Source organism: Oryzias latipes, chromosome 14 (genome assembly GCF_053564925.1).
Source record: "Oryzias latipes strain Hd-rR chromosome 14, Olatipes_Hd-rR_3.1".
Taxonomy (NCBI): Eukaryota; Metazoa; Chordata; class Actinopteri; order Beloniformes; family Adrianichthyidae; genus Oryzias; species Oryzias latipes.
In genome coordinates, this window is record NC_136250.1 from 4298596 (window position 1) to 4314423 (window position 15828).

Here is a 15828-nt window from a genome sequence, read left to right on the forward strand (position 1 = left end):
AGGTCCATCCACCCCCCACCCCCCCCCCACCCAACATAACCCACCAACCCCTGTCAGAACACAGCTGACAATGCTCTAACTGTACTTTAAAACTATGTACGCAATATTCATGCCGTGTGTGCAATATTTATTTTACATGTGGAATACACACTCATATGTGCAATATTCACCCCACTCAACTGTACAGTATTTGTCTTATGTAGCTGCTTATCCTTTATTTTATTTTATTCTATCTTTTTATATTGTTGGAAGAGAGTTGCTGGAAAAAATTTCATTGTGCACTGCAGAATGATAATAAAAGATTCTGATTCTTATTTGTGGTCTCTGTTTATTTACTTTCAATAGTTAGATTTTGTTAGGCAGCGTTAGCAGGGAGCTGCTGACTCCGACGGTCAATGTGGCTGGGTCAGTTGTCTCCCTGAATTATTTTATGTTTGGCCAAGGCTCCAATCCCGCTGTTTTGTCTTTTGTTGGGACCAGCACAGTAATTATTTATTTCTTTTTGTTTTACAGGACACAGGTTATTTCTCCCACTTAATAAACCGTGTTCCTAAACTTATTTGGTGTCCATAATGTTTTGGCCCCTTCATGATTTTCCCCTAGACTGGGACAAGTTTTCCTGTCGGGCCGTAACACCAACTTTAATTGTTCTACACTTTATCCTTTTTTCATGTTTTATAGTTTTTATCTTTTTCTTTAAAGTGTAACACTTCACTAATTGGCAGATTTCTTGAAGTTCCAAATTAATACAAGTAGAAATCTCTACAGTACATATGTTTTCAAAGTTTTGAAGCCCACAATAACCCTGTTTTAAGGTCCTTGCTGGGCTGTGACTGGAGATAAACCTGTGACCTCTGCTTCCTGTTCACAGTCCAATCAATTCCCTTGCTCCCTGCATCACAGATTACTTAAATATGCAGGTAAAACTGCAGCATTCATGCACTGCAAAGCAGTGACGTGAGGGAGGAGCTTTTATCTAGAAACAGAAAGTGGAATTTAGCATTTCCTTTAGAACATAGGCATGGCGCAGCACGTTGTTCTGGATAAAGAAAAACTGATCTGTTCGATCTGTTTGGATCTGCAGAAGGATCCGGTCACTATTCCTTGTGGACACAGTTACTGTCTGGAATGTATTCAGAACTTCTGGATTGGAGAGGAACCAAAAGCTCCCAGCTGCCCTCAGTGCAGACAAAGCTTCACTTCAAGGCCTGTCCTGGTGAGAAACACTATTTTAGCAGAGTTGGTGGAGGACGCAAGAAAAGCAGAGCTCCAACCGACTTCATCTGAGCGTTCTGGAACTGGACCAGAACATGTTGACTGTGATTTCTGTGAAGGAAAGAAGCTGAAAGCTGCCATGTCTTGTCTGACCTGTATGGTTTCTTACTGTGAGCAGCACCTCCAGCTCCATTTCCGTGTTGCTGCATTAAAGAAACACAAGCTGGTCAAAGCTACTCTAAAGCTTGAGGGGAACATCTGCATTCGTCACGAGGAAGTTATCAAGATTTTCTGCCGCACTGATCAGAAGTGTATTTGTAGTCTCTGCTCCATGGATGAACACAAAGGTCATGACATGGTGTCTGCTGCAGCAGAAAGGGCTGAAAGACAGACAAAGCTGGGACTGGATCAACAAAAAGTCCAACAGAGAATCCTCAACTTGGAAGAAGATTTAGAAGTGCTTCAGCAGGCGGTGGAGGCCATCAATCTGTCTGCTGAGAAAACTATCAAAGAAAGTCAGAACCTCTTCAAAGGTTTGATCTGTCTCTTGGAGCAAAAATGCTCAGAAGTGGAGCAGAAGGTCACATCCTATCAGATGGAGGAAGTGAGGAAAGTGGAAGAACTCCAGGAGAAGATGCAGCATGAGATCACCAAACTGAAGAAAACAGAGGCTGAGCTGGACCAGCTCTCATCTACAGAAGATCATCTCCATTTTCTCAACAACTACTCCTCCCTGTCAGATCTGAGTATCTGTACAGACTTACCTAGGTCTGGACTTGCTCAAGAATTTGTTGATGATGCTCTCAAAGCTGCGTCTGAGACCAGAGAGAAGCTGGAGAAAACTTTCAGAGACCAGAAGACAAAGATTTTAGACACAATAATTCATGAAGTCCTCTCTGGATCTTAAATCTTCTTCAGACAGAAAAACATCTGACACCCGTATGATTTAGGTGCTGAAATATTCATGGATGTTAATGGCAAATTTAATGAAAACAGGAAAACTTTTCTTTTGGGTTCAAACTTTCAATAATTGAACAAATGAGGGAAAAAACATTGTGTTGGACTTTCTTTGTTATATTAACTGTGAATTCAAAAAAACCATTTAAAAAAAAAGGTACAATGTCTCCTTGACTTCACAATCTTAATACATAATAAGTCGATATCAGTGATATCCCGTGTGACATAGGAGTTTAGCCTTCTTGTTTCCATTCCGTTACAGCTCAGTTTGTTCACAGTTATAGGTTGACTGTTTCATGCGAGGAACAAAAGACTCACACAACAGGTTTGAATTTGTGCATTAATCTGCAATGTTTCCGACCTTCCTGGTGCCCAGATGACAAATGGAACAAGGCGTTCACTTCCTGTTAATGAGGGTTGAGCATTGGGAAGCAGAGGGTTTGGTTTTGTCTTATTACCTTTTGGTTTAATGATTTGAGTCGTTTCTCATTTTATGTCTGTTGGTTTTTGATTACAGGAGTTTAAATGTATAGTTTTCAAGAAACGCATAACTTTTGTTGTGTCTGTTTTGTTTGGTTAAAGTGGCTGTTTTCCTGGGCGGGGCCAGACTGTCAATTTGACGCTCATAAAAGGTGGCGGATCTGAGTGTGATAGAAGCTGAAGGGGAAGGAGAAAATGTGAAATGTGATTTTGTTAAAGGAAGAACTGCATTGTTCCTGAACATTTTTTACATCTGCTTTCTGTAAACCAGGCTGCTCTGGTCTCACTACATTATGACATCCAGAAACAGTACATCTGTTGTGTTTTAACCCTTGTGCTATCTTAGATGACCCCACCCTTACTTTGACGTGTTCTCCCTACCATGACAAAGGGGGATAAATGTGGAAAGATTTCATGTAATCCATGGACACCAGTGAAGATCACAAACCATTGAAGAAAAAAGGTTCAGAGCACTGTCTAGTGGGTCTAGATGACCCAACTCCCAACGTTGGTGCCTAGGATAGCACAAGGGTTACATCCCTTTTTTACACAATGCCACATAATTTGGCCCATAATTTCCTTAATTACAGATTTTTTTGATATTTCAAAATATTATAACCAGAAATTTCAACAAGACAGAAGTGCACAAAATAAATTCGTTTGGACTCTGACTCATTTCTCCCAGTTTTTGTAGTTCTGGTTTCAACATTAAAAATTTGTCAGAAATTACACATTTTAGTATTTTGCATGTGGATTATTTGAAATATGAGTGGTGGGATGTAAAATATCCTCAAATTCTGGAATGACCCTTGAAGTCTCCCTCGGATGCAAATCATGTTTTTTGAGTTTTTTACATGTATGTCTGGCACTTTACTTATAAAAGAGAACAAATGTAATAAAAACTCATTTCAGTTTTGCATTTCTGAGTATTTCTTCTTTTAAATCGCTCTCAAACTGATGCAAAGATGCTCTGTTTGAGTTAATCTATGGGAATTTTTGACCATTCTTCCAAAAGTGCATTGATGAGGTCACACACTGATGTTGGTCCAGAAGGCCGGGCTCCCAGTCTTTGCTCTAATTCATCCCAAAGGTGTTCTTTTGAGTTCAGGTCAGGACTCTGCGCAGCTTAGTCAAGTTCATCCACACCTGACTGTGTCATTCATGTTTTTATGGACCTATAAGGTCACCATAGTTCCTCCTCCACCAAATTTCACACTTGGAACAATGCAGTCAGTAATTTAACGTTTCCACTGTTCTAGAGCCCATTATTGTCAGGAGAGAACACAGGAATGGACTGGACTGGACTGGACTCAGATGCAGAGTTTTAAGAGTTTTTAATCTCTGAGGGAAGCTATAGCTATGTCACATGAATCAACCAAACAAACTGGCAGAGGACAGAGGGAGACTCAGACTATTTAAGACATGAGGAAGGGAAACACAGGTGGAAACAATCAGGGAAGATTAAACAGTCACACCTGTAAGGAACAGACAAGGGCAGGAAGTAACAAGGCCCGAAACAAGAGGAGAGTTAGTGTTTCAAAACAAAACAGGAAGTGCAACACCAGACAACAAAGGTGACAGACACAGACCAAAAGTGCACAACTTAGGACATGAGATAAGACTGACGAGACATGATAGTACACCCCCCCCCCCCCCCCCCCCCCCAAGGGCCGACACCAGACGGTCTACGGGACTCTAAGAAGTCAGACAGGAGTGATTGGTCCACAATGAACCATTCAGGAGCCCACTGCTGCTCTTCCGTACCATAACCCCCCCAGTCCACCAGGACCGTGACCCCTGTTCCGGACGGACAGGATCTTCCACACTGTATAAACCGGACCATCCCCCACCATTCTGGGTGGAGGAGGGGGCACCGAGGGAGAAACCAGGGGACTGTCCACCACCGCCTTCTCTTGCTGACATGGAAGGTGGGATGCACCCGGAGGGATCGAAGCGGACGAAGGCAGACCGCAGCTGAGTTGATGACCTTGGAAACCGGAAATGGACCCACAAACTGTGGAGCCAGTTTCCTATAAGGAACGTGCAGGTTAAGATCCCTGGCTGCGAGCCAGAGCTTCCGCCCTCATCGATAGACGGGAGCGCAATGCTTCCTGCGATCTGCAGCCTTCTTGACTCCATCCTGTTGGCGGACAAAGACCTGTCGGGCGGCTGCCCAGATGTGACAACAGCGGCGAACCAGGCGTGGGCCGACAGAACAGATATCTCTGGCTCCAAATCCGCAAATAGGAGAGGTTCATATCCGAAAACACACTTAAACGGTGAGAAGCCCGTGGCCGAGGTAGGCAAGGTGTTGCGGGCGTACTCCACCCAGACCAGGAGCCTGCTCCATGTTGAGGGGTTCAGGGAGTCCAAACACCGGAGACCGGTTTCCAGTTGTTCATTGAGGCATTCAGTCGGACCATTGGATTCAGGATGATACCCAGAGGTCAGTCTGACCGTAGCGCCAATGAGCCGGCAGAACTCCTTCCAAAACCGGGACACGAACTGAGGCCCTCGGTCAGAAACAATGTCTTAAGGGTTAGCCATGGTGTCTAAATATTTGGTTCATCGTTATTTCAGCAGTAGCCATGGCCGATGGCAGTCTAGGCAGGGCAATGAACCTGACCATCTTTGAAAACCTGTCTACGACAGTTAAAACAGTGTTGTGACCTCGTGAGACCGGGAGACCCGTGACGAAGTCCATGGAGATGTCAGCCCAAGTGCTGGAGGGGATGGGAAGCGGCTGAAGCAGTCCCATGCGGATTATGGAGGATGTCTTGTTCCTGGCACAGACTGAACATGCAGAAATGTACTCCCGGACCTCCAGCTCCATTCTTGGCCACCAGAACCTCCGGGAGATGGCAACTGCACCCCACTGTTAGCCTGCTTAACCTCAGTTTCTATTTGCCAAGTCACCTGCTTCAACCACACAGGTCAGTGGAAGGATGGCCTCTGGTTCTTTGGCAACAGGCTCGGTGTCATATAGATGAGGCAGGGCATCCGGCTTGATTTTCTTGGACCCCGGCCTGTAAGAAAGAGTGAAAGAGAATCCATTAAAAAAAATTTTCCACCTGGCCTGCCGAGACTTACGTCCCTTTTGCATTTCGGAATTACTTCAGATTTTAGTGTCCGTCCAGACAATGAAAGGGTGTTCCGCCCCTTCCAGCCAGTGCTGCCACCACCCGTTTAGCGCCACCGTGACTGCCGGCAACTCCCGGTTGCCGACATCGTAGTTGCGCTCTGCCTTGGACAATCACCTGGACAGGAACGCACAGGGGTGCATCTTCCCATCTAGCTCGGACCACTGGGAGAGGACCGCCTCAATCCCTTCATTGGAGGCATCCACCTCCACTACAAACTGACGGCAAGGGTCAGGCAGGGTGAGCAGAGGAGCATATGAGAAGTTTCAGAGTCTTGAGGATGGCCTCTGCCTTTGATGTCCACTGGAAATTCACACAAAGAGACGTGAGAGCATGGATGAAGCATCTATAGAAGTTTGCAAACCCCAGAAACTGCTGAAGTTTCTTGCGACTCACTGGTGTCTGCCAGTCTGTCACAGCGCTGACTTTGGCAGAGTCCATCTCAACCTTCCCTGCTGACACCGCAAATCCCAAAAAGGAGATGGTCTAGACATGAAACTCACTTTTTTCCACTTTCACGTACAGATTGTTCTCCAGGAGACGCTAAAGGACCGCGGTAACATAAGATTTATGAGAGTCCAAGTCAGGGGAATAAATGGGGATGTAATCCAGGTAGACATACACAAAATGATCCAGGAAGTCTCAGAGAGCGTCATTAATAATGGCCTTAAATAGATTAATACATACATTTCGTTGGTGAGACGAAAGGGCATGTGAAGAAGGAAGCTTCAGCCAGGCCTGCACTGCCAATCTCCAGATCCAGCCAGGCCTGCACTGCCAATCTCCAGCTCTAGCCAGGCCTACACTGCCAATCTCCAGCTCTAGCCAGGCCTAGACTGCCAATCTCCACGTCCAGCCAGGCCTGCACTGCCAATCTCCAGCTCTAGCCAGGCCTGCACTGCCAATCTCCAGCTCTAGCCAGGCCTACACTGCCAATCTCCAGCTCTAGCTAGGCCTACACTGCCAATCTCCAGCTCTAGCCAGGCCTACACTGCCAATCTCCAGATCCAGCCAGGCCTGCACTGCCAATCTCCAGCTCTAGCCAGGCCTACACTGCCAATTTCCAGCTCTAGCTAGGCCTACACTGCCAATCTCCACGTCCAGCCAGGCCTGCACTGCCAATCTCCAGATCCAGCCAGGCCTGCACTGCCAATCTCCAGCTCTAGCCAGGCCTACACTGCCAATCTCCAGCTCTAGCCAGGCCTAGACTGCCAATCTCCACGTCCAGCCAGGCCTGCACTGCCAATCTCCAGCTCTAGCCAGGCCTGCACTGCCAATCTCCAGCTCTAGCCAGGCCTACACTGCCAATCTCCAGCTCTAGCTAGGCCTACACTGCCAATCTCCAGCTCTAGCCAGGCCTGCACTGCCAATCTCCAGATCCAGCCAGGCCTGCACTGCCAATCTCCAGCTCTAGCCAGGCCTACACTGCCAATTTCCAGCTCTAGCTAGGCCTACACTGCCAATCTCCACGTCCAGCCAGGCCTGCACTGCCAATCTCCAGCTCTAGCCAGGCCTGCACTGCCAATCTCCAGCTCTAGCCAGGCCTGCACTGCCAATCTCCAGTTCTAGCCAGGCCTAGACTGCCAATCTCCACGTCCAGCCAGGCCTGCACTGCCAATCTCCAGCTCTAGCCAGGCCTGCACTGCCAATCTCCAGCTCTAGCCAGGCCTACACTGCCAATCTCCAGCTCTAGCCAGGCCTACACTGCCAATCTCCAGATCCACCCAGGCCTGCACTGCCAATCTCCAGCTCTAGCCAGGCCTACACTGCCAATTTCCAGCTCTAGCCAGGCCTAGACTGCCAATCTCCACGTCCAGCCAGGCCTGCACTGCCAATCTCCAGCTCTAGCCTGGCCTGCACTGCCAATCTCCAGCTCTAGCCAGGCCTGCACTGCCAATCTCCAGTTCTAGCCAGGCCTAGACTGCCAATCTCCACGTCCAGCCAGGCCTGCACTGCCAATCTCCAGCTCTAGCCAGGCCTACACTGCCAATCTCCAGCTCTAGCCAGGCCTACACTGCCAATATCCAGCTCTAGCCAGGCCTACACTGCCAATCTCCAGATCCAGCCAGGCCTGCACTGCCAATCTCCAGCTCTAGCCAGGCCTACACTGCCAATTTCCAGCTCTAGCCAGGCCTAGACTGCCAATCTCCAAGTCCAGCCAGACCTGCACTGCCAATCTCCAGCTCTAGCCAGGCCTGCACTGCCAATCTCCAGCTCTAGCCAGGCCTGCACTGCCAATCTCCAGCTCTAGCCAGGCCTACACTGCCAATCTCCAGCTTTAGCCAGGCCTGCACTGCCAATCTCCAGCTCTAGCCAGGCCTACACTGCCAATCTCCACGTCCAGCCAGGCTTACACTGCCAATCTCAACGTCCAGCCAGGCTTACACTGCCAATCTCCACGTCCAGCCAGGCTTACACTGCCAATCTCCAAGTCAAGCCAGGCCTGCACTGCCAATCTCCAAGTCAAGCCAGGCTTACACTGCCAATCTCCAGCTCTAGCCAGGCCTACACTGCCAATCTCCACGTCCAGCCAGGCTTACACTGCCAATCTCCAAGTCAAGCCAGGCCTACACTGCCAATCTCCACGTCCAGCCAGGCTTACACTGCCAATCTCCAAGTCAAGCCAGGCTTACACTGCCAATCTCCAAGTCAAGCCAGGCTTACACTGCCAATCTCCAGCTCTAGCCAGGCCTACACTGCCAATCTCCAGCTCCAGCCAGGCCTACACTGCCAATCTCCACGTCCAGCCAGGCTTACACTGCCAATCTCCACGTCCAGCCAGGCTTACACTGCCAATCTCCAGCTCCAGCTCGGCCTGCAATGCTTACCTCCAGCTGCAGTCTGACCTTTGAAGCATCAACAGTCATGTCCAAGTCCATCCCTAAACAGTTGGAGCTTTTAGTCTTGAATGTGAATTTAGCCAAATCCCTGTCCATAACAGTAGTGGGTTGCTATTGGCCCCCGTCTGCCACCAAGGAGGCACTATCATCTTTAAAAGATCTTCTCTCCAGAATAGATTATGGTGAACTTTTAATGGTCGAAGATCTCGACTGGGACTGGTCAAGTACGGCTTCTGAAAAATGTAAATCCTTCTGTGACTCTATAAATCTTAGCCAGTTGATTAATCAGCCAACTAGGCCAAATGCCAAATGACCTGAAAAGTCTACTTTGATTGATTTAATTCTAACAAATTCTCCACACAAATTTTCATCTGCGGGTGTTTTCTGTAATGATTTGAGTGATCATTGTGTTGCTGCAGCATGCAGAGACGCAAAAATCCCCAAATGTAAACCATGCGTCGTCCTTAGGAGAAATTTCAAGAAATTTAATGAACAAGCCTATCACCATGATTTATCCTTGGTTAACTGGAAGTGCATAGGCCTAATGCCCAATATTGAGTTAGCTTGGTCATTTTTTAAGCGTAACTTTGAAAATATTATAAATAAACATGCTCCAATTAAGACATTTTGAGTGAAAGGGCGAGATAATCCTTGGTTCACCCGAGAGCCATCGAACATCATTCACCTCCGGAATAGGGCTTGGGCCAAAGCCAGGAAAACAGACTTAGCCAGGGACTGGTCCACCTTTAGACAACTGAGAAACAAATGCACTTCATTTATTAAAAAAGCTAAATCGGAATATTATCTATCTGTCACAACTGAGCATCTCAACAATCCACAGAAATTTTGGAAGGTGATCAAATCTTTCTCTTTGAACAAAAGTTCACATACTCTTTCTTCGTTTGTTTTAAAAAAACTCAGTCCCAGTTTATGAGCGAACTGAGGTTTTAAATTGTTTCAATAATCATTTTTTATGATCTGGCTCCATCTTTGACTACAAAGGAGCTACCTCAGTGCCCCACAGTGTAAACTCTTCTATGTTTTCTGGTGAACCCTTTACATTTATACCTTTTACTGTAAATCAAGTTCATAAAGCTCTTAAAACTCTGAACCACAGAAAACCTCCCAGGCCAGATCTGATAGAGCCTTTCTTTTTAAAAATGGCTGCTGATTTCATTGCTCAGCCTCTTACAACACTTTTTAATCTGTCAATTGAAACTCAAGGAATTCCTTACATATCAAAGTCAGCTTTTGTTACTCCCCACTTAAAAGGAGGTGACCCAGCAGTTTGAACCCTTGTGCTATCTTAGATGACCCCACCCTTACATTGACGTGTTCTCCCTACCATGACAAAGGTGGATAAAGATGGAAAGATTTCATGTAATCCATGGACACCAGTGAGGTTCACAAATCACTAGCCGCGGTTACATGGGCAAAATATCTTGATCAGATCAATGGTCGGATTAAAATTCAACCCTTCAAGATTTCATACCAATTTAAATACTTGGGAGTTACAGTTACCTCATCGGTAAAAGAACTTTACAATCAAAATTTCACCAAACTAGTTGAACAAACCAACACCTGTGACCTTGAGAGATGGTCTTTTCTTCCACTCTCTCTAGCCGGTCATGTGGGGGTGATTAAAATGACAGTGTTGCCCACATTTTTGTTTTTGTTTCAATCTATTCCTCTCCACCTAAGCAAATCTTTCTTCAAAAAATTAGACAAGAGAATACGGGAATTCATTTGGAATTGCCTACAGGCAAATCCATTGTCAGGCCCTATTGTTAAAAGCCAATTGTTTTCTCCTACAATGAAAATGATCATTTTGCTGACATGAAGGCAAGGCAAGGCAAGGCAAGTTTATTTGTATAGCACAATTCGTCCACAAAGTAATTCAAGGTGCTTCACAAAACAGAAAAATGCATCAAAATCACAATACATCATAGAAATAATCAACGTAAAATTTACTTTAAAAGAAAAGAAAAAGAAAAAAATTTGAAAATTCATTTAAAAATAAAGGAAGGAAAGGAAATAAAAGTGCAGATAGGACCTTTCAGTCATATACACGGCTAAACAGAAATCTTTTAAGTCTAGATTTGAACATGAGCACAGAAGAGGCCTGTCTTACGACTTCAGGGAGGCTGTTCCAGATTTTAGCTGCAGAATATTGAAACGCTGATTCCCCTTGTTTAGTTCTGACTCTGGGAATCAACAGGAGGCCGGCCCCTGAGGTCCTCAGAGTACGAGATGGTTCATATGGCACTAACATGTCTGAGATGTACCTTGGTGCTCGGCCATGGAGAGACTTGTACACAAGCAGAGCTGCTTTGAAGTCTATTCTTTGAGGTACAGGGAGCCAGTGCAAAGACCTGAGCACAGGACTAATGTGATCATACTTCCTGGTTTTGGTCAGGACTCGAGCAGCAGCATTCTGGATGTACTGAAGCTGTTTTACAGCTCGTTTGGAGAGGCCGGTGAGCAGGCCGTTACAGTAGTCTAACCTACTGGAGACAAATGCATGAATAAGTATCTCCAGGTCTGGCTTTGACACTATGTTTTTGATTTTGGCAATGTTTTTCAGATGATAAAATGCCGCTGATGTTACTGACTTGATATGGCTGTTAAAGTTCAGGTCAGAGTCCATGATTACCCCTAGATTTCTGACTTGATTTGAGGGTTTAAGAGACAGAGAATGAAGGTAGCTGCTGACACTTTCTCTTTGTTTCTGTGGGCCAAAAATAATAACTTCGGTCTTGTTTGAGTTTAGCTGGAGAAAGTTGTTCTGCATCCACGCACTGATCTGTTGGAGGCAGTGGCTGGGTGAATCCACATTCGGCCCATATTCACCTGTTGTCAGTGACACATAGATCTGAGTATCATCTGCATAGTTGTGATAACATATGTTATTACTGCGTATTAACTGCCCTAGTGGCAGCATGTAGAGGTTGAACAGAAGGGGTCCCAGGATCGATCCCTGGGGCACACAACAAGTCAAGCCATGTAGTCTGAGACACAACTCCCAATTTCAACAAAATATTTCCTGTCTTCCAGATAAGACTTGAGCCAACTTAGGGCAGATCCAGAGATGCCAACCCAGTCTTGGAGTCTGTGCAAATGGATCCCATGATCAGCAGTATCAAAAGCAGCACTCAGGTCTAGCAGGATTAAGACAGAGACTTTGGCATCATCAGTGTTCAGGTGGATGTCGTTGGTTACCTTGATAAGAGCAGTTTCTGTGCTGTGATGGGGTCTAAAACCTGACTGGAAAACATCAAACGAATTGTTTAATAAGAGAAAATCAGTGAGCTGTTGGTAGACAACTTTTTCAAGGACTATTCCTAAAAATGGCAGATTAGAGATAGGTCTGTAATTATTCAGTACAGTGGGATCAAGACCGCTTTTCTTCAGGAGAGGTTTAATGACTGCAGTTTTTAAGGCCTCTGGGAATATTCCAGATTGAAGAGACATGTTAACTATTTGAGTAATTGATGGCAACACACTCTTCAGGACAGACTTTAGAAATCTAGTGGGTAACACATCAAGGCAGCATGTAGACGAGTTCAGACGGGTGATGGTCTCTTGGACAGTTTGGTCAGTGACAGGTACAAAGTGAGTCAGCTTAGAGTGAGTAGGTGGCCGTTGGATAGTTATATGTGTTGTGGAGTTGATGGCTTTTTTAATGCCCTGAACCTTGTCATTAAAAAATACAGCAAACTCATTACATTTGGGTGTGCAAACCAGTTCTATTGGTAGCTGGGTTAGAGGGTTAGTTAATCTGTTTACTGTTGTGAACAGGACACGAGAGTTGCTGCTGCAACTTCCAATGATTTCAGAGAAGTACTTTTCCCTTTCTTCTGCATAAGATCTGGTTGTAAGCGTACAACCATGATCGTGGACTGCATGTTTTAAAAGATCTTTATATTGATGGTTTGTTTCCATCATTTGAACTGTTGAAGGACAAATATAACTTGCCTAACACTCACAATTTTTACATTTTTTGCAAGTAAGAGAGTTTGTTAGACACAACTCTCCAAATTACCAACAACTCCCAGAGGAATCTGTCACCGAATCATTATATTTGAAAGACCCTGGGACTAGGGGCGGAATCTCACATTTGTACAATAAACTGAGCCGCCTTAATGGTCATAGCACCTTGCAGCACCTGAGGGAGGCCTGGAAGGAAGAGCTTGAAATAAATATTTCAGAAGAGCAATGGGATCAAGCTTTAGGCTCCACACACACAACCTCAATCTGTGCCAAACATGATTTGATTCAGTTTAACCCTTGTGCTATCCTAGGCACTTTAAGATTGGGAGTTGGGTCATCTAGACCCACTACACAGTGCTCTGAACCTTTTTTCTTTATTGTTTTGTGATCTTCACTGGTGTCCATGGATAACATGAAATCTTTCCACCTTTATCCACCTTTGTCATGGTAGGGAAAACATGTCAATGTAAGGGTGGGGTCATCTAAGATAGCACAAGGGTTAAGATAACATACAGGTTCCACTGGACCAGGCTCAGGCTGAGTAAGATATTCCATGACGTTGAGCCTCTTTGTATACGTTATGGACAGGCTCCAGCATCTTTGTCGTACATGTTTTGGGGTTGCTATAAGCTGTCAAACCTTTGGTCTGATGTTTCTCTGACACTGTCAAAAATTTTAAACCAGATGGTCAAGTTGGACCCCCTCATCGGAATTCTGGGAATCACCGATCCCCAAACGTTTAAAAAGTAATCGGAGTGTAGGTTAATTCGGTTCATATGCTTAGTTGCATGCAGAATCATACTTTTAAATTGGAAGCAAACACAGTCCCCCCCACATACATCCATTGGATCGGAGACATTTTGTTTTTTCTAAATTTAGAAAAAATGAAGTAAACCCTGCAGGGACGGGAAGGGAAATTTTTCAATGTTTTTTTTTTTTTTTTTTTTTTCTTTTTTTTTTTTTTTTTTTTTTTTTTAACTTGTCCTGTCCAACAGCTAGGCAAACAGATGAGAGCTGAGGGCCTCTTGTGTTGGACATATTTTATTCTAACAAGAGGGGTTATTCATCTTCAGACAAACCAAAGGTATGTCTGAATAAACCCCTTTTGTAATTGAGGCCAAACTTTATTAATTTCAATCATGTTTGAAAATCTTTGGTGTTGGACCGGACGGAAAAGGAAAGAGGGGAACAAGAGAGAGGGACGTTAGAGAGAGGGGGGGGTAGGAGGGTGATAATAGGAGGGGAAGGGGGGTAAGACCATGAAGCAGCATAGAGCAGGCAGGTTTACTGGTTGTTTATCGTTACGGTACGGTTCAAATGTAGTACAAAAAGGGCGGGGCCTGTTCACACACACTCAAATATTATCAACACACCTGCTAGCCGCAGAAATGTCCACATGTCAACATGCACACAAAACAGATAGTGTTCACGAACGCATACTTATGCCTTTAAACCAACTAGTGTGAAATCTTTCATTCATTCAATCATGCAAACTATTAGTGCAAAGGTGAGCTAACACCTGTGCTCAGGTGAGTGTTTATGTTCTTCTAAAATGGATGGTGGAATGTGAAAAGAAGGAGGAGGAGCGCCCAGCCACCCCCACACCCATACCCCCGCCGCAGCAGCAGCGGCAGCCGGAATTCCCCCAGCGCCACACGGGAACAGGCAGGGAACAACCGCCCCCCGGGCGACCAAGACCGCCATCCAGGCCAGGGCCAGCAGGACCGCCGCGAGGCCCCCAGAGCCAGAGAGCAGGGAGGCGCAGAGGGAAAGAGAGCGCCGCCCCAGCCCAGCCAGGAAAGCAGCCCCCCGCCGCGCCGGAAGAGCCCAACGCAGGGCCCCACCGGAGAGGGACGCCCACAGCCCCAGACGAGCACCCCACCACCACCCAGGAGTTCCGGGCATCCCCCCGCCCCGACCCCAGGTACGAGCCAGGACCCCCCAAGGGAGACCCGCTCCGCACTCCAGGCAGCCACCCACCCGGCCCACGGTTGGTCCAGGTAGGAGCAAGGCAGGGGCCCGCCGCCCCCGCCCAGGAGGGGGGAACCCCGGGGAAAAAAGGGCGGCCCATAAGGGATGTTATAAATATGGCCCGACCAGGCTCGGCCATGTTGGAAGTTTGGCGGGGCCCAGCGCCCAGGGGCAAGGACCAGGACCCACCCCCCAGGGACACGAACACCCCCGGCTCAGGTGTAATATGAACCCCCCCACCGTGCGGAGAGAGCACCGCCGGGCCCAGGGAGCCGGCACCCAAGGGACACGGCCGCCATCGCCAAGGGGCCCACACCCCCCACCAGGGACGGGGTAGGGGACAGATGGACCCAGGTCCCACCTTCCTTGTAAAATGTGTGTGCGTGTATGGGTGTTTGAGAGGGTGTTTGTGTGCATGTGTGTGTGTTTATGTTTGAATGTATATATTGAAGGGGGAGGGGTGTGTGTACTAAGGGGGGTGCAGTTAAAATTGGCGAGTAGGGCACTAAGGGGACATCTCCTGATTACTCACAGTGATGTCCCCTCACCCTCCACACCAAGGGGCCCTAAATGTCTAAGGTGCGGTTAAAATTGGCGGGTAGGGTGCCAGGAGGACATCTGCTGCTTGCTGGCAGTGATGTCCAAGCACCCCCCCTACCAAGGACCCTACGTGTCTAAGGTGCAAATAAAACCGAAAGAGGGGGGGCCCACTCCATACGGCAACCATAGGAGGGGGGCCACTCCCAAGTAGCCCCCCCCCAAGGCGCATCGCAGGCTAAACCCCCCACCCCCTCACCCTAATATGAGGTTATATAAGGAAGGGGGTAAGTTGGGGACAGCTGGTAGACTGTCCCCCGGTGGTCAAACAGCCGTCCCCCAGCCCACCCCCAGCAAAGGGGCCAGGGCCACCCAGCCCAGGGGCCCACCCCCGGAGGCGCCGACACCCCAGGCCCGGCACCACCCACCCCACACAGAGAGAGAGGAGCCAGAAAGCGTCGCCCCCCCCCGGAGCAAGCCCAGGCCCCCACCCCCAGACGCCGGCCCTAGAAGAGCTCTGGTCAGGCCTCGACGGGACCGAGGAGGCCAACCGGCCGAGGCAACCACTGATTGCCTCAGCGGAGACCCCGACCCGCTAGCCCCCCCGACCCGTACTAATAATGGGCCCCCCCTCCCCCCCAGAACGCCCCCCCACAGGACAGGGCCGACAAGCCCCCCACCCCACCCCACCCCAGACC

The 15828-nt window shown here is 47.4% G+C and overlaps 1 protein-coding gene and 1 long non-coding RNA gene across 2 annotated transcripts; one reads left to right on the top strand and one right to left on the bottom strand.

Moving 5' to 3' along the window:
* The first annotated feature begins 982 nt into the window (after positions 1–982).
* Positions 983–3572, top strand: LOC101161324 (tripartite motif-containing protein 29-like). The gene has a single exon (XM_023962801.2). It carries the CDS (start codon positions 1022–1024, stop codon positions 2120–2122), a length of 1101 nt encoding a protein of 366 aa, XP_023818569.1. The 5' UTR covers positions 983–1021; the 3' UTR covers positions 2123–3572.
* A 397-nt stretch (positions 3573–3969) lies between these two features.
* Positions 3970–15759, bottom strand: LOC144983785 (uncharacterized). The gene is made up of 3 exons (XR_013647594.1): positions 6189–15759; positions 5767–6095; positions 3970–5678 (listed from the first exon to the last, which is right to left on the bottom strand). It is a non-coding gene; the product is annotated as an uncharacterized LOC144983785 (long non-coding RNA).
* Between the last annotated feature and the right edge of the window lie 69 nt (positions 15760–15828).

Coding starts and splice junctions, on each gene's coding strand:
- LOC101161324 (XM_023962801.2), top strand. CDS start 1,022: ATGGCGCAGCACGTTGTTCTGGATAAAGAAAAACTGATCTGTTCGATC.